The 14,659-nt window shown below is 39.8% G+C and overlaps 1 protein-coding gene across 1 annotated transcript in view; it reads left to right on the forward strand.

Moving 5' to 3' along the window:
* Positions 1–7,949, forward strand: part of CPD (carboxypeptidase D) — a 46,328-nt gene extending 38,379 nt beyond the window's left edge. The window contains exons 19-21 of the mRNA XM_072430834.1: positions 233–418; positions 2,561–2,660; positions 4,303–7,949. Coding sequence (XP_072286935.1) covers positions 233–418; positions 2,561–2,660; positions 4,303–4,529 — 513 coding nt within the window. The 3' untranslated portion in view covers positions 4,530–7,949. The remainder of the gene's footprint in view (positions 1–232; positions 419–2,560; positions 2,661–4,302) is intronic.
* Positions 7,950–14,659: the final 6,710 nt, after the last annotated feature.

Here is a 14,659-nt window from a genome sequence, read left to right on the forward strand (position 1 = left end):
GTAGGTATGTTGTTACCTTTGTATTTATTTGATTTATGGGTAGGAATTGTATTTTTTTTTTTTTTTAGTACAATTCTTTTTGTACAGTGTTCACATGATGAATTAATTCATCACCGTTCTTGATTATCTGATTCAATGCTATGTCCCAGCCTTGGTAAACATTGCTTTTAAGGCCAACTGTGTCAGCACAGTGTGTTCAAGATGTTCCTTACAATGCATTTCCTTGTTCCAGGTACATAAAGGTGTGCATGGTATAGTAAAGGATGAGAAAGGAAAACCTGTTCCTAAAGCGACCATCATCTTTAACGAAGGAGTAAAAGTCTACACCAAGGAGGGAGGATACTTCCATGTTCTACTTGCACCCGGTTTCCATAATATTAATGCCATTGCTGAGGGCTACCAGCAGCAGCATACTCAGGTATGAATTTGCTTAAGCAGGTAAATTTAATTGCAAGTAGGAAAAATATATACCAGATGTTATTACCCCCCTAGCGTTCTAATTCTGTCATTTTTTGATGCAAAAAGTGATCCTATTTTTTTTTGCGTAGAAAGATGCGTGCATCGGGGTGGTGGGGACCCGGGCGGTATTTAAAAGCAGATTACTCCGTAATCTGCTTTTAAATTTCACGCCCGGCCACGCCCCCCGACGGAGAAGCGCCCCGCCATCACAGCGGGATCGTGAGATCGGCGCTGGAGCGCGGGGATAAGGTAAGAGGGACCCTCAAAGGTACCCCGAGTGGGATTACCGCTTTTTGCAATTTTTTCCACCCCGAGTCACACTCGGGAATACCGCTAGGGGGGTTAATGAAGTATGCTGATGTGTTTGAGTTATAGTGAATTTTCACCCAGAATTATTCTTGTTTTATATGTGGTGACTGGAGGGCTAAGATACCTACTGGGCTTTTACTTCTCTATTACCTCAGACCCTCCCCCCTTTCCAGACTCTGTTCCCTCCCACCTTGAAACTTTTTTTTTTCAGTCAGAACATTCCTCCTTGCGTAATTTAAATTAAAAAGCTGATATTGGCATTCTCCTATGACAAATCTATAGCAAATGTATAGATCTTGGAACATAAAATGCTCCATTTTTTCCAAAAGCTTAAATCTTTTTGGTTGACTAATACTTTGGGTCTGAGTTAATAAAGCTCTCTCCAAGGCTGGAGAGAATACACTTTGATCAGTAAAGCTGGGTGATCCAGCAAACCTAAAATATATCTGGTCCAGGATTGAAAACATTTACTAGCAAATGACTTCCATTTCAGGTTTGCTGGATCACCCAGCTTCACTGATGAAAGGGTATCCTCTCCAGCCTGGGAAGAGCTATAATAAATCAGGCCCGATGTACCAATCTTTGTTTTAGGATATCTTTTGATGTTCCTCCTAAAACACATCTATATGTGTTTACAAAGCTTATAAATATGCCCACATTTCCTAATTAATTGCATAATGTTTTTTCAAAGGGCACTTCAAATTTGTTTATAAAATTTGTCTATACCTTTGTAACAAAAAAAAAATATTTCAGGGTAAATATTTAAAAAAACAAAACAACTTATTTTAAGATTTAGGGCAAAGTGACAGATTTTCTTCAAAACTTTTCCGACTGACCTACCAATACTCATATTCCTCCCCCACTGTTCTGTTTCAGAAATCATCCATAGCATTTATTTGTTTAGTGCATATACCCTGAACTAGGTATAGTAAGTAGCATAATATAAATATATATTATGCTAGTTCAGGGTATATGCTGCAAACTCAAGCATAAAATAGGTAATTAATTGAAAAGCAACTCTCCATGAATATAAATAAGATGCTGCCTTGGCATCGTAGGTCACATGATCTTGGCAACAAACCATGTCTGTGTGAAGATAGTCTTTATTTATTCACTGTAACAAAGGATAAAAAAGTTTATTTTTGCCTATGCAGATTTTCACAATTGGTGCCGAAACATAATGATTAGTACACCAATGCACATTGATAAGATAAGACATGTCAAATTTAACAATTGATAAAATTGTCAAGTCCTTTCTGGTGTGCCTAACCTGACGCTTTTATTATTGACATATTGGGCCTAATTTATTAAAGCTCTCCAAGTCTGGAGAGAATACACTTTCATCAATGAAGCTGGGTGGTCCAACAAACCTGGAACGGATCTGGTCTAGGATTGAAAGCATTTGCTAACAAGTTGCTGTATCACTCAGCTTCACTGGTGAAAGTGTATCCTCTCCAGCCATGAAGAGCTTTAAGAAATCAGGGCCATTGTCTGCGTTTTTTGTTCCTGTACTTGCTTGGAGTTTTGTTGCCATAAAAAAATTGAGGAATTAAAATTGTTGTTGGCATGTTAAGAAGCAACAGTGAAAATAAATCTGTTTGAACATGGGTTCCATTAAACTCCTACAAACCCTGTATGTTGCAGTCTTTGTAAACTTCATAACTGAAATTTCTTTTGCTGGCAAGAACCACTTTACCTGTATATCCAGACTTGTTACGTGGATGGAGTGGAGTACAACTATTTTTTATCCAAATAAAGAATTCCACATGATTTGTCTTTATGTTCTCTACAGGTTCATGTTCGGCATGATGCAGCCAGCCCTGTTGAAATAATCTTTGTCATGGATAACCGTATTTTTGGATTGCCACGGGAGCTGGTTGTTACCATTGCAGGTAGGCTATTGTACCATAATTGTCAAATTTTCTCCTAATTAAATCCATACCTGTGTTTCTTTCTCAAACCAAGCCTTTTTTCTAAACCAAGAACAAGCATGCAGATCAGGAAATTAAGAATAAAGGCAGAACTACTGGAGCTCATACTTGTACAGGATTTAAGTATTTGCATAAGTGATAGCCAGGCAGCTAGCAATTTTAGCACGGCCTCCATATTTCCCCCAAACATGGTATTAAAATATAAGCTAATGGTAATGCAGCACATCATTTAATGTTCTGTCCTAATGAACAAACAATAGTTTTCCAACTTGTTTCAGTAATAGTAATTTTCTATAGTTCCTTGAATTATTACACTTCCTGTTCCTATTTTACGACTGAATTCTGCACTAAATATACAAAAGGTTTAACATACAAAATTTTAATTTAGTTTACACATTCTATCCCTTGCAACGTTCTCCCCAAAAATGATTCAGGTTGGGGGAACTGTAGAAAGCCTTATGCTACAAACCTGCACTCTGATACACCAGGGCTATGAGCAAATAGTCAATGATCTGATTTGCAAAAAAAACTGTTAGTGAAAGCTGCAGCTTGTCAGATCAGCCAGCAGATTTGGAGAGTAACATACATTAGATTTTTTCTTTCATGATCCTTTCCAACGACAAAAGACTTAAAAATGCATGAACAAGCAATTCACATACAGCGCCGTTGTGCTCAATGGAGAGGAGAGGGGGAGAACGAGGGGCACAAGGCTGCACTCAACCTGCACTCTTTCGTCCATGGATCTGCCAGGACAGATCTATGAACGACGTCAAACGGCCGCTGTACACATGTCAGATTTTTGTCTGATACTAGCCCTGAAGCTAAAAGCAGAGCTCATAGCCTTAGATATAGTGTTTAGCAAAAGACACAATGTTTAGACATAGTCTTGATCCTCCAGAGATGGTATCCTGCACAGACTTACTCATAGCACTCTCTGCAGGAACAGGTGTGTGATGACCGCTAGCTAGCAGATAAGATGGGAAAACTGCCAGACAGACAGCCCTGACCATTTTGTCTAGCAGGAACACTGCTTTGTTCATATAGTTGTATGCTTAAAAAGACTCGGGAATATAATCATCCTAAATGTCCCACCTAAAATGATATGAATCTTTCTAACAGAAAGACAAAGGGCAGTGTCTGTCAAATTTGATTGTACGTGAAAAACGTAATTACATGAATACTGTACTGCATGGTAGCATTATAATTCTTATATGTCAGTAGGACTGATTTAGCAACATGCTGTTAATTCTATTTATGTCACCTGAGGCCTTACAGTGGGTTCAACTGGACACATGGCTCAAGATCGCATGCGCTACCAGGCACAAATACACATAATCAAAAATGGGGGAAAAAAACACATTTAAAAACTATTTTTATCAGTAGTTTTCATAGAAAATAATTTTTACAAAAAGTATTGCTAGAAAGTTACTGTGTTTTCCTTAGAACATATTACTGTTACTTTGGTATTCTGAGTAATATAAAATTATAAATGAATAAGACAGGAGGAAATATAAAAATTGCTCTTGTTTATTAAGTAAAAAGGGTATGAGAGCTGAAGTGGTAAATATTTTTTTTTATAACTGTTTTTGTTATGGGTTTCCAGGAGCCACAATGACAGCCTTGTTGCTGATGGCCTGCATTATCTGGTGCGTGTGTTCTATCAAGTCTAACAGACACAAAGATGGATTCCATCGGTTGCGACAGCATAACGACGACTATGAAGATGAGATCCGCCTGATGTCTGCTGGATCTAAAAAATCCCTACTAAGCAATGAGTTTCAGGATGAAACAGACACAGAGGAAGAGACATTGTACACCAGCAAGCACTGAAAACACAAGATAGTGAAGACAAAAGTTGCACCAAGCAGGAGACCCAGTTCTCCACACTCTAGGGAACACTGGTTAGGCTTCAGCAACTTTGACATCTATTCTTGCACATTTTGCCATTGATCTTCTTTGGAACTACTTTTATGTTAAGTGTCCTTTATTTTTATTTGATATTATTATTATTTTTGTGTGTTTGTGTGGATGGAGCCCATTGTCTGCTTGCAGAATAATGAGAAGATCTAAGGAGCTGAACAATGTTGGATTGCTAGTGAAGCCTTACCCAGCGCGCACTTCACTGCTTGGCGGCCATTGTAGGTTAGTTAGGATCTATTGCAATATTTGGCGAGGTGCTTTACTGAGCCGCTGTACTTCTTTCTACTATGATGTCTTCACAGCAGAACAATATGACTGTCTAGGTGAAGAATATGTCATTTTACTGTATTTGCTAACTGATTGGGATTATTTCTTGACCAGTTTTTTTATTGATGCCACAAAATATGAATGTCTTACATGAGAACGCCCACCGTACATTCATAATAGTTGCTGAATGTCTTTTTCAAAATCCAAAAATTTTATCGGCCTAGAGTGCTTTAATGTCTCCTTGTTCTCTTCAGAAAATTACAGCAATGAAGAGGTTATGGACGTTAGGATAACCGAACACCAGCTTTCTCTATAGGCTGCTAGTTTATTAGTAAGCCTTCCCTTTATTATGACATGCCATTTCCCGCAAGGTAGTAACAAGCACATTTCCCAGAATGCTTTGTAACTCTGCTCGCTGTGTTTGTTTATTCCATAAAACACAGCAGTAATGTTCCTAATTTCCAAAGGCCAAGCTAAATGATGCACTACTATTCCTTTATGGGAATAAAAATGTTTCTTCCTATATATAAGAATACTTAAATAGGTGTCTTCTTTCTCTAAAATGAAGACGATGCCCCATGTTTGTATTTCCCACTCTTTGTGGGTTTGATTAAGTTAGATTTGCAATGCTTTTTTTTCTTTGGAAACTTTCTCCCTGTCAAGTTGTGACAAAAGGTAAACTATGTACTGGCTTCCAGTTTGCAAAGATAACTGCCAAATACACTGCCTTATACTATCCTGAAGAGACATGGATGGGATCCATCACTCCAGGTTCCATGCAGTAAATACATGTACACTTTTTCACTGATTGAGCTAAAATTACTATAGGCTTTTGAGATTTTAAAGTCATCCTCCTGGAGGATTCACTTGAGAGATGACTCTACCCACTTATTTCACTTATACTTATCTAAGATCTTATTACAGGTAGTTGTTGTGTCCCTGGGAGGGGTGTTATATATTGTAAACTGGAAGCTTGTGGGGTTAATTATACACACAAACTACTTTCAAGATACAGTATAAGGATGGATATTTAACTATTTGCATTCTGAAGCCTATTGTATAACAAATTTAGTCTTTACTGCCTGGTGTTTCATAACATACTTCTTATTTGATCTGCATTTACAGTCGTGTGGTTGAAAGCTTATCCCAGCAGCTCTCCTGTTATTCTCTCTGCCTGAAAATGTATGCTCTTTAATACTATTTTCATAATGCCAGTAAATGTTTTCACATCATGCTCCATTGTGCAGATTTATGTGAAAGTCTTGCTCACCTCACATGTCTTCTGTTCTGCAAAACCCTCTTCTGTACCTACTGTAAATCTCACTCATAAAGGTTTGTGGGAAGTCTTTGACACCTTTTGAGGAAAAGCTGCAGTGAGGTGCATGTGGTTAAAGAGCTTGGACACAAGACTTTACACCAAAAAATAGGAAAACCAAGGAATGATTCATGTACAGCATTCTATCTTGTTTAACTGATTGCTTTATGGTGGACTTTGTAATCAATTATACAGTTATACTCTAACTCTGTTCAGACATAGTGCTGCACAAATGTGACAGTAAAAAGTACAGAGTCTAAATTCACTTGCAATACTCAATAAAAATAAATAATAATTTATTATGTTTATATGCTCAGTTAGCCAGTGTTTGAAAACAAGAGGTTGGCATCTGGTCCTTGGTGTCAGGCCAAAGCATTGATTGTTGGAAGTATGCGCTATTCTCATTCAGGGTACTGTATATTTCAAAGAGGAAGGTCAAAAAAGCCATTTTTTTCTTTTGGATAGAATGGGAAGGGATTAGGAGTAGGATTACTATTGTTGGCACTGACCTGATTATGGAATTTATGTCCAACTTTTTGTCCATATGGAATTATAAGGAATTATAATGTTATAAGAGGAAATACCCTCATTATAAATCCTAATGTAATGCCCTGGAATTAGGAGAAAAAATAAACTTCCCACATTGGGACACATACAGCAATATCACCTATCCCCCCACAAAACAACATAGGCATTATGGGGCTGACCTTTTATTGTGTTAAGGTGGATTTTGCATTGAGATGATGTTCTAACAATATATTTTATGACGCCCACTATATTTGAAAAAGTCATTATTTAATTATTTAAATAATTATGTTGTTAGAGTAATAAAGTAAGATCTGTAGCTGATTTGATTTTAGTAAATTCAGACATTTAAAGACGGAGTTTCTTCTTGTCCAGTGATTCCAGAGACTTAGCCTACCCTAACATATTTGGATACTTGGTGGCTTTATTATACAGAACACCATTTAAGCTTAAAGTGTCAAAATCAACACATGCACTTAGCTATGGTACCTTGAATTGGTTTTGAATTACAAGTGTTTCATTGTGTTTATACTACAGTGTAAAGATGGATAAGCAGAGACTTGTTACAGTTTACTGTTGCACTTGTGCATATTTTGGCAGCACATTGTGATAAAAATTATGGCAAGCACCTTACTATAACAAAGTACCACTTTAAGTTAAAACTTTGCAGTATACATGCTTACCCCTATAATGGAATATGAGGTATGCCATTTGTAAAAGCATTTTGTCATAAATCAAACACCCGTCTTTTATTAACTACTTTATAACCACATTCTGCTCTTACATTTTATATATGTGACAGTGATAAAACTGAGGCCATGCAGTATTAAGTGTTTCTTTCAATAAGGCACTCTGGATATGTATTTTCTGCCCTCCTGTATCAATAGGTAATAACTCATGAAGTGCCTTGTTGCAGCAGCTGAAGCACTGGAAGAATATGGCGTTGATCAGGACAATGCTGCAATACTCTACCATGGGGATGAATACCGTGACTCCATCAAAGTGTTATCGTGCTTTAAATCCTTCATTAGAGTTAGTTAAAGTTTTGATGGAAACCTGAATACTGTTGTTTAACTGGTCTATAGGTGATGGTATGTATTGCTTTTGTGCCTGTAAAGAGCAGCCCATTTTACATGATGTCTTTTATGTTTTCACTTGATTTTTATATGCTCATCCTTTTGTGGTAATAAATACATTATGCATACTTGTGTGTAAGAACCATTTAGCTCATTTCTTTGTGCTTTATTATTGCACTTATGTAGAATATTATATTCTGAAAGTTTTAGTCCCTGACCAGAAGACACACGTGGCACAGCACACCACAAACATGTCACGGGTCACAGCTAATTCATATTATACCAGGAACAACCTTCATTTGCCAACTTACTATTTATCCTATACAATATTAAACTCTTTCAGTAAATGACCCCAATGTGTACTAAGATACAAAACGAATATTGCACATCCATCTAGTAGTTTACATGTCAAAAATGACCAGATTTTTGTGAAGTGGCTGAGCAGTGCCAATTAGTTGCTAAGCAAAATTCAAACAGCTAGCAAACCAGGTTAATTTTTTTTTCAAAAAGAGTGACAGTAAATTTAAGCTCACATGACATTGCTAAAATAAGCATCCTTATTCATGTGTTAACGCTATGTAAATTGAATTTCCTATTTGTACCTCTATTGGAAAAAAAACTCAACGCTCCCCAATCCAGATTCAGGTGGCCTAGCAAGTGCAGATCAGTGACAGGGGTAGCGCTTTTAGTCTAGCCCACAACCTCAAGACCTGTCTGGCTGAGGCATCATCAAGGAATAAGGCTCACCTAGTACATCTCTAGGAGTAACTGGAGCCCCATGGAAGCCATTACACTTTGACAAGGAGGCGATACTGGCATCAGGAATGGAATTGGGTGGTATATGCTTGAAAGTTGTGGTTTGGATGTGTCACCCAAAAATGAATGCAAATAGAATACAACCATTTTTATTAAAAATTGCTTTGTCGACACATAGCAGTTGGCAGTAGAAAGACGTGTCGACAAAAAATAATTTAAAATTTTGCAATGTTTAGAAGGGGTGGCATAGAGATGTAGCACTCGTCAAGTGGAACCTGACTAGTCCTATCCACTCACCCCTGCCCTCAGTATTACCTGTACATTATTTGACCCTAAGTTGTTTTTGCCCAGCAGGGCACATAGGTTCTGCCATGTGTCATGAGTACACAGGTATACCTACTTCCCCATGTTACATGCAATACAGATTGCACAGCCTAGGGAGTTACAGAGATCTACACTTTATGACCTCCTGTTGCATGAGTTTGTACTTCCACAGCCAGAGTCATACATTTATGATATATGAGCTTCCTTCTGTAAACTCCAGGGGGTAAGGTTTGGCTGCATGCCCTCTGTTAAACAGTACAGCTGCCCCACCCTATCACATCTGCAGACAGTATAGCAGGGACATTTTACAAAGTCCATGCTGCAATCCTCCACAGCACCAGACCTGAGAGGCGCCCTTTGTTCCCTGGGGTCATACCAGCCAACTACTATATCATGGTGGCTATGCCATTAGAGATGCTTGGAGGCTATACATGCTCTAATCAAAACTAAAGGTAAGACTGTATGAAAGGGTCCCCAGTGTGACACATCCTCTGGCTTCTCCCTATTGTTAAAATTACACTACAATAAAAAAGAAAATACCAAAATAAAGTTTTGCTACAAAGCTTTTATTTTCCTGAGAATTGCAGTTTGAAATAATGCTAAAAAAAAAGGAGGCGTCGGCAGCTTATAAGGAGTCATAGAGATGGTAACATTCGTCAGGAGGGTCCTTGCTAGTCCCGCACACCCCTGCCTTTTATTATTATTATTATTATTATTATTATTAATAAACAGGATTTAGATATTATGGAGCGCTGTACATTAAATAGGGGTTGCAAATGACAAATACAGACAGTGACTCTGGAGGAGAGGACCCTGCCCCGAAGAGCTTACAATCTAGTAGGTGGGGGAATTACCACACAATAGGAGGGGAGATATGTAGTTGTGGGAAGTAGTGATGGTTTCAAAGGACAGAAGAACATGGGTAGGCAAGTTTGAAAAAATGGGTTTTGAGTGCTCTTTTAAATGAGCAGAGAGTAGGAGCAAGGCGAAAATGATGAGGAACAACATTCCAGGGAGTTGGGGCAGCTCTAGAGAAGTCTTGTAGCCATGCATGTGATGAGGTTATGAGTGAGGAAGTCAGTTGAAGGTCATTGGAGCAGCAGAAAGAGCGGCTGGGGGAGTATTTTTTTTTACCAGGTCAGAAAGGTAAGTGGGACAAGAACTGTGGTGGGATTTGAAGGCAAAGCACAGGAGCTTGAATTTGATTCTAAGGTGAAATGGAAGCCAATGAAGAGAACTGCAAAGAGATGCAGCAGAAGAGGAGCGGTGGGAAGGATGGATGAGTCTGGCCGCATCATTCGGGTTGGGTTAGTGGAATACCAGAGAGGAGGAGGTTACAGTAGTCCAGACGAGAGATGATAGGAGCGTGTAGTAGGAGTTTGGTGGTCTCAGGACAGGTAGGGGTTGATTTTGGAGATGTTGCACAGATGAAAGTGACAGGACCTGGAAATGTTCTTAATATGGGGGGTAAATGAGAGGGCAGAATCAAATGTAAGGCCAGGATAAAGTGCCTGAGGGTAAGGGCCAATAACAGTGTTGTTAACAGTTAGAAATATGTCAGAGGGAGATTTGGAATTTGGAGGGGGGGATGATGATGAGTTCTGTTTTATCCAGGTTTAGTTTCAGAAATCTGTCATCCATCTGACATCCATGATGAGATGGCTGACAGGCAGCATGAGACCTTATCCAGGACTGAGGGAGACAGGTCAGGGGTGGACAGATAAATTTGAGTGTCATCAGCATACAGATGGTACTGTAAGCCAAATGGGGAAATGAGACTACAGAGAGAGGAGGTGTACAGAGAAAAGAGAACCGGTCCAAGAACTGACACTTTGGGAACACCAACAGGGAGGAGAGTGGGTGAGGAGGAGTTACCATTGAAAGAAACTTGAAAGGAGCGGTTAGATAGGAAGCAAACCAAGAGAGAGCAGTATCACTGATACCAATGGAGCGCATGATTTGTATTAGAAGAGGGTGATCAACAGTGTCAAAAGCAGAGGAAAGATCAAGGAGAAGGAGCAGGGAAAAGTTGCCTTGAGACTTAGCTCTGATGAGGTCATTGGCCACTTTAGTAAGGGCTGTTTCAGTGGAGTGGGCAGCTTGAAAACCAGACTGGAGAGGGTCAAGGAAAGAATTGGAGCTCAGGTAATCAGTGAGTCTTTTGTAGACAAGGCGTTCAAGAAGTTAGGAGACATATGGTAGGAGTAAGATAGGACGGTAGTTAGAGGGTACCTTCACAAGTCAAACCTGTACATTGTTTGATCCAAAGTTCTTTTTGCTCAGAAGGTTCTGACCTGTGTCTTGAGTATGTGGGTATACTTTCTTCCCTGTGTTACATGCAATACAAGCAGCACAATCAAGGAGGTCGCAAGAGTTTGCACTTTGACCTATCAGATGTCTGGTGATATAGATCGCAAAAACCTCACTGCCCTCTACGGCCCTTTGTATATAAAAGAGAAGAAAGCCAAACATATATAATATAAAAGCTTCCTTCTCTCAATACTTCAGGCCATCAGGTCCATAAAAGGTGTGCCCCTTACAGTAAATTAGAGAGGACCATCCACACTTTACAAAACCTATGCTGGCCACCTCCAGCTGCTCCTTCTTTACATGTGCACACTTTACAAAACCTATGCTGGCCACCTCCAGCTGCTCCTTCTTTACATGTGCTGATTAACAATACAGCAAAGCAGACCTTTTAGACTTCAGCAAGCCCATTCGTCACATGACAACTGAGGGGCCTCCTGCACAAACCCTAGGGCGTGCTATGACCACACTTACTAGCAGAGACAACCCTATTGCTTGAAGTCCACTGTATTTCACTCAAATGTCACCTAATACAATCAGATGGATACAATTACTCTCAAAAATTACATTCTTCTTCTGTAAAAGCATCCTGCAGCAGGAGGATGATTTTTGGGACCATTTTTATTGATTGGGGCAGAAGAATATCTGTCCTGAATAGCAATGTGATGTAGCATGGCTTCCAGTTCTTTACTTATGTTTTCAGTACAGTGACACCTGAGCACCACGTCCGCAGCACATGAAGGAAATGCCTCCATCTGGCCCTTAATTTGAGGCATTTATCACAGCAACCATCGGACCAGGCACTCCTGTCTGGGGTAAATGATGCCCCTGTGCCATCCAGCCACTAGCGCCTCTAGACACCTGACTACCGATCCAAGTGGTAAATTGGGCCCAGCCTCCTAAATACACCCTAACAGCCCAATGCTACCCTGCCAGGCTGTGCATTACACTTTAAAAAGTGCGGCTTGCTCCACTTTTCTGTACATTTGTGATGGCCTATTTTCAAGTCAGTGCAATTTGCATTGTATTTGTATACAAAAGTTAAATATTTTAGCATTTCTTTAAGCATCTCTCATAAGCAGTCATTTATCAATGAATAAAAATCTGAAATGATTATAAAGGACAAGAGATGCTTAAGAAGTTCCAGAAAATGTTGTGTGCAAACAGCCTGCAAATTGCTTTAACTTGAAAATTGTATAAATATACTTTGCAGCTACCGAGTTTGATTGGTGCAATATCAGGTTAGATAAAATTTTAGTAATTGTTTTTTATTTTATTAATAATTAATACCATTATTATATTATCAATCATTAATAAAATATTAATTTATTATTAAATGATTTTATTAAACAAACAAGGATTATACCACTTTTCTGATGAGTTAATAATTACCTTGCATTTTTGAGAGTACTAAGAAGTCATTCATGAACATGCCACCAGATGTCGCTGTCGTACATTCTATCAGAGGAGCCGTACTTGGCTCGTCATAGCGACTTTCTATCTGTTTCCAGGCTCCGCTCTATTGTTGACTCGCCGGACAGGGTGACGTTGGACAACAAAGATGGCGGCGGGAAGCAGCAACTATTGGGAAGGTGAGGAGCGGCACCCAGGAGAGGCTGTGCCCGGTGTACCGGGGTTATGACAGGCTGGGGGGGACGTGGCTACTTAGCCCCTGTCTCTAGCCTTCTCCTGTACAAGTGAATGGAAGCAGAGTTCAGTAATATCCTTCTGTGTAGACTGGCTTAGGCAACCTGTAACTGCTCAGGTGGGGAGAATGCCCCAATGCCCCCCCTACAGGCCATGGCTGTCAGCTACCCCTTGATAGGAGATTGCCCCTGGCCTGTACATTGCCCAGGAAATGTAACTTGGTCTTATAGTGACCGCAAACACCACCTAATCCATGTTTGTATGAATGTTGGAAATCCAAATGTTGTGTTTTGTTATAGAACTTTTTGGGGCAGATTTCCAGGGGCAGTCCAAGGTGTAGAAATTATTAATTATAAATGCCCCAGGTAGTCGGTGTAGAGAACCTGTGAAAATCAATTCCTCCATGCCAGGAGTTAGACTGAAACTGAAAGAAAATCTACAATTGTTATCATCCAAACAAAAACAGAAGGGATGCCATCAATCGTCCTGGTGACAATACAAAGAGGAGATTTATCTTTGGAGACATTTCCCCTTACTTCCTGTTGTGTCACAGATGGTAAAAAAACTGAGACTTTAGCTATTCCCTATTCTATTCGAAATAGGAAAAGGTAGTTTAAATTAATGCTGGGGCAAAATAAAAGAATATATAGTTTTATTTCTGCATTACCTAATGTTCATTTTCCATTTTATTAATATTAATATACAGTATTTATATAGCGCCATCATGTTATACAGCGCTGTACAAAGTCGTGTCACTAGCTGTCCCTCAAAGGGGCTCACAATCTAATGTCCCTACCTCAGTCATATATCTTTAATGCAATTTTGGGGGGAAACCAATTAACCTAACTGCATGTTTTTGGAATATGGGAGGAAACGTACAGAAACACAGGGGGAACCTGCAACCTATCCTGGCCGAGATTTGAACTTGGGACCCAGAGCTGCAAAGGCCAGAGCACTTACCTCTGAGCCACCGTGCTGCCCATTTTCTAATGTATTGTCTCTTTTATAAGCTGCAAGTGCAAACTAATACCTGTTCAACGTACCAGGAATCCAATAAGCTCCCGACTGTTTATAATGGGCTCAGCGCTGTATATTGCTGGTAGACAACCTAGGGGAGCCTAAGAAGAATGCCAGGGACACCCAATGCCTAAACATGTACAGATGTGTGGCCCTGGATTTGTTGTTCTGCCAGATCCACATACAACATGAGATACCTGTGCTATTGACACCACATAAAGGAGTGTGGCCCATATGTTATGGTGGTGCAGAAAGCCTAGTCTAGGTCATACATGAGAAATGGAGGCTACCAGGAAACTTACGTCACGCATCGCGGGAGGCACTGGCTGCTCCAATCCCAGGACAACACAGGACCAGATCGCAAGAAGGACCAGCGCCATCGGGGGATCTGCGCGACTAATGGTATGTGTGATTTTTTTGTTTTTAGTTTACATCCGCTTTAACACGCTCTAGTTATAAAACAGGGAAACTGACATTCCCTCAAATGATCCCCCGTGGGAATTTTCCAGATCCATGTGTTTCATTTGCAGTAATTGATGCCCACCAAGGAATGTCCCTGTGATGAATGGAAAATACTTTCATTGTAGTGAAAAAGACTATCACCCTAGAAAGCAAGGAGAGCCACTGGCAAAGCACAACATGTCCTTAGGCGAGACTAGATATGGAGGCTTCACTGAACTCCAAGCAGTGTTGTCAGTTCTAAGGCTACATACACGCATTGGACAATAGTCGCCTGAGATGAATTGTTGTGCTAATCTCGGGTGAAAATCCAACGGCGGTCCCACTTCATGGCAGATTGATGAACG

This window comes from Pyxicephalus adspersus, chromosome 1 (assembly GCF_032062135.1).
Source record: "Pyxicephalus adspersus chromosome 1, UCB_Pads_2.0, whole genome shotgun sequence".
Classification (NCBI taxonomy): domain Eukaryota; kingdom Metazoa; phylum Chordata; class Amphibia; order Anura; family Pyxicephalidae; genus Pyxicephalus; species Pyxicephalus adspersus.